The 493-nt window shown below is 31.8% G+C and overlaps 1 protein-coding gene across 1 annotated transcript in view; it reads right to left on the reverse strand.

Moving 5' to 3' along the window:
• The window catches only part of OTOGL (otogelin-like), a 154,176-nt gene that overhangs the window by 2,386 nt on the left and 151,297 nt on the right, over nt 1–493 (reverse strand). The window contains exon 39 of the mRNA XM_012656310.1: nt 136–139. Coding sequence (XP_012511764.1) covers nt 136–139 — 4 coding nt within the window. The remainder of the gene's footprint in view (nt 1–135; nt 140–493) is intronic.

A 493-nucleotide genomic window follows, 5' to 3' on the forward strand; every position in this document is an offset into this window, starting at 1 on the left:
TTTCCTTGCCCCTTATTATCGGGATATCAGTGTATGCGGGACACATTTTAAAACATGTTGAACTTAAAAATTTTAATTGTATCCAATGCAAACTCAAAATTTTAAGAATGAAAGATTCTCTAATAGACATCTTACCACACTGTTTAAAACAAAAGAACATAGGACTGGAATGAAAGAGACCTAGAACTTAATCCAACTGTGAACATGAATTCACTGTGTTGTTCACTGAATAAATTTGTGCAAGTCACACAGCTTCTCTGGTTATATATTAGACCTACAAAATGAGTGGAATTTGCCATAACATCCCTAATATTCATTCAGGTTTTAAATAATCTAAAATCCCATAGTCCTGTGATCTGTCTCTAAGCATACCATTCTTTATGGCAATCTAGATGCCAATTCTAGCTGATCACATTTACTAACAGTTAAAGATTAAAAGGTAGCTATTTTTTGTAATTTTTATTTCAAAATATTAGGGGGTACAAGTATTCTT

The sequence above is a fragment of the Propithecus coquereli genome, unplaced genomic scaffold (assembly GCF_000956105.1).
Source record: "Propithecus coquereli isolate 6110/MARCELLA unplaced genomic scaffold, Pcoq_1.0 Scaffold50, whole genome shotgun sequence".
Lineage (NCBI taxonomy): Eukaryota > Metazoa > Chordata > Mammalia > Primates > Indriidae > Propithecus > Propithecus coquereli.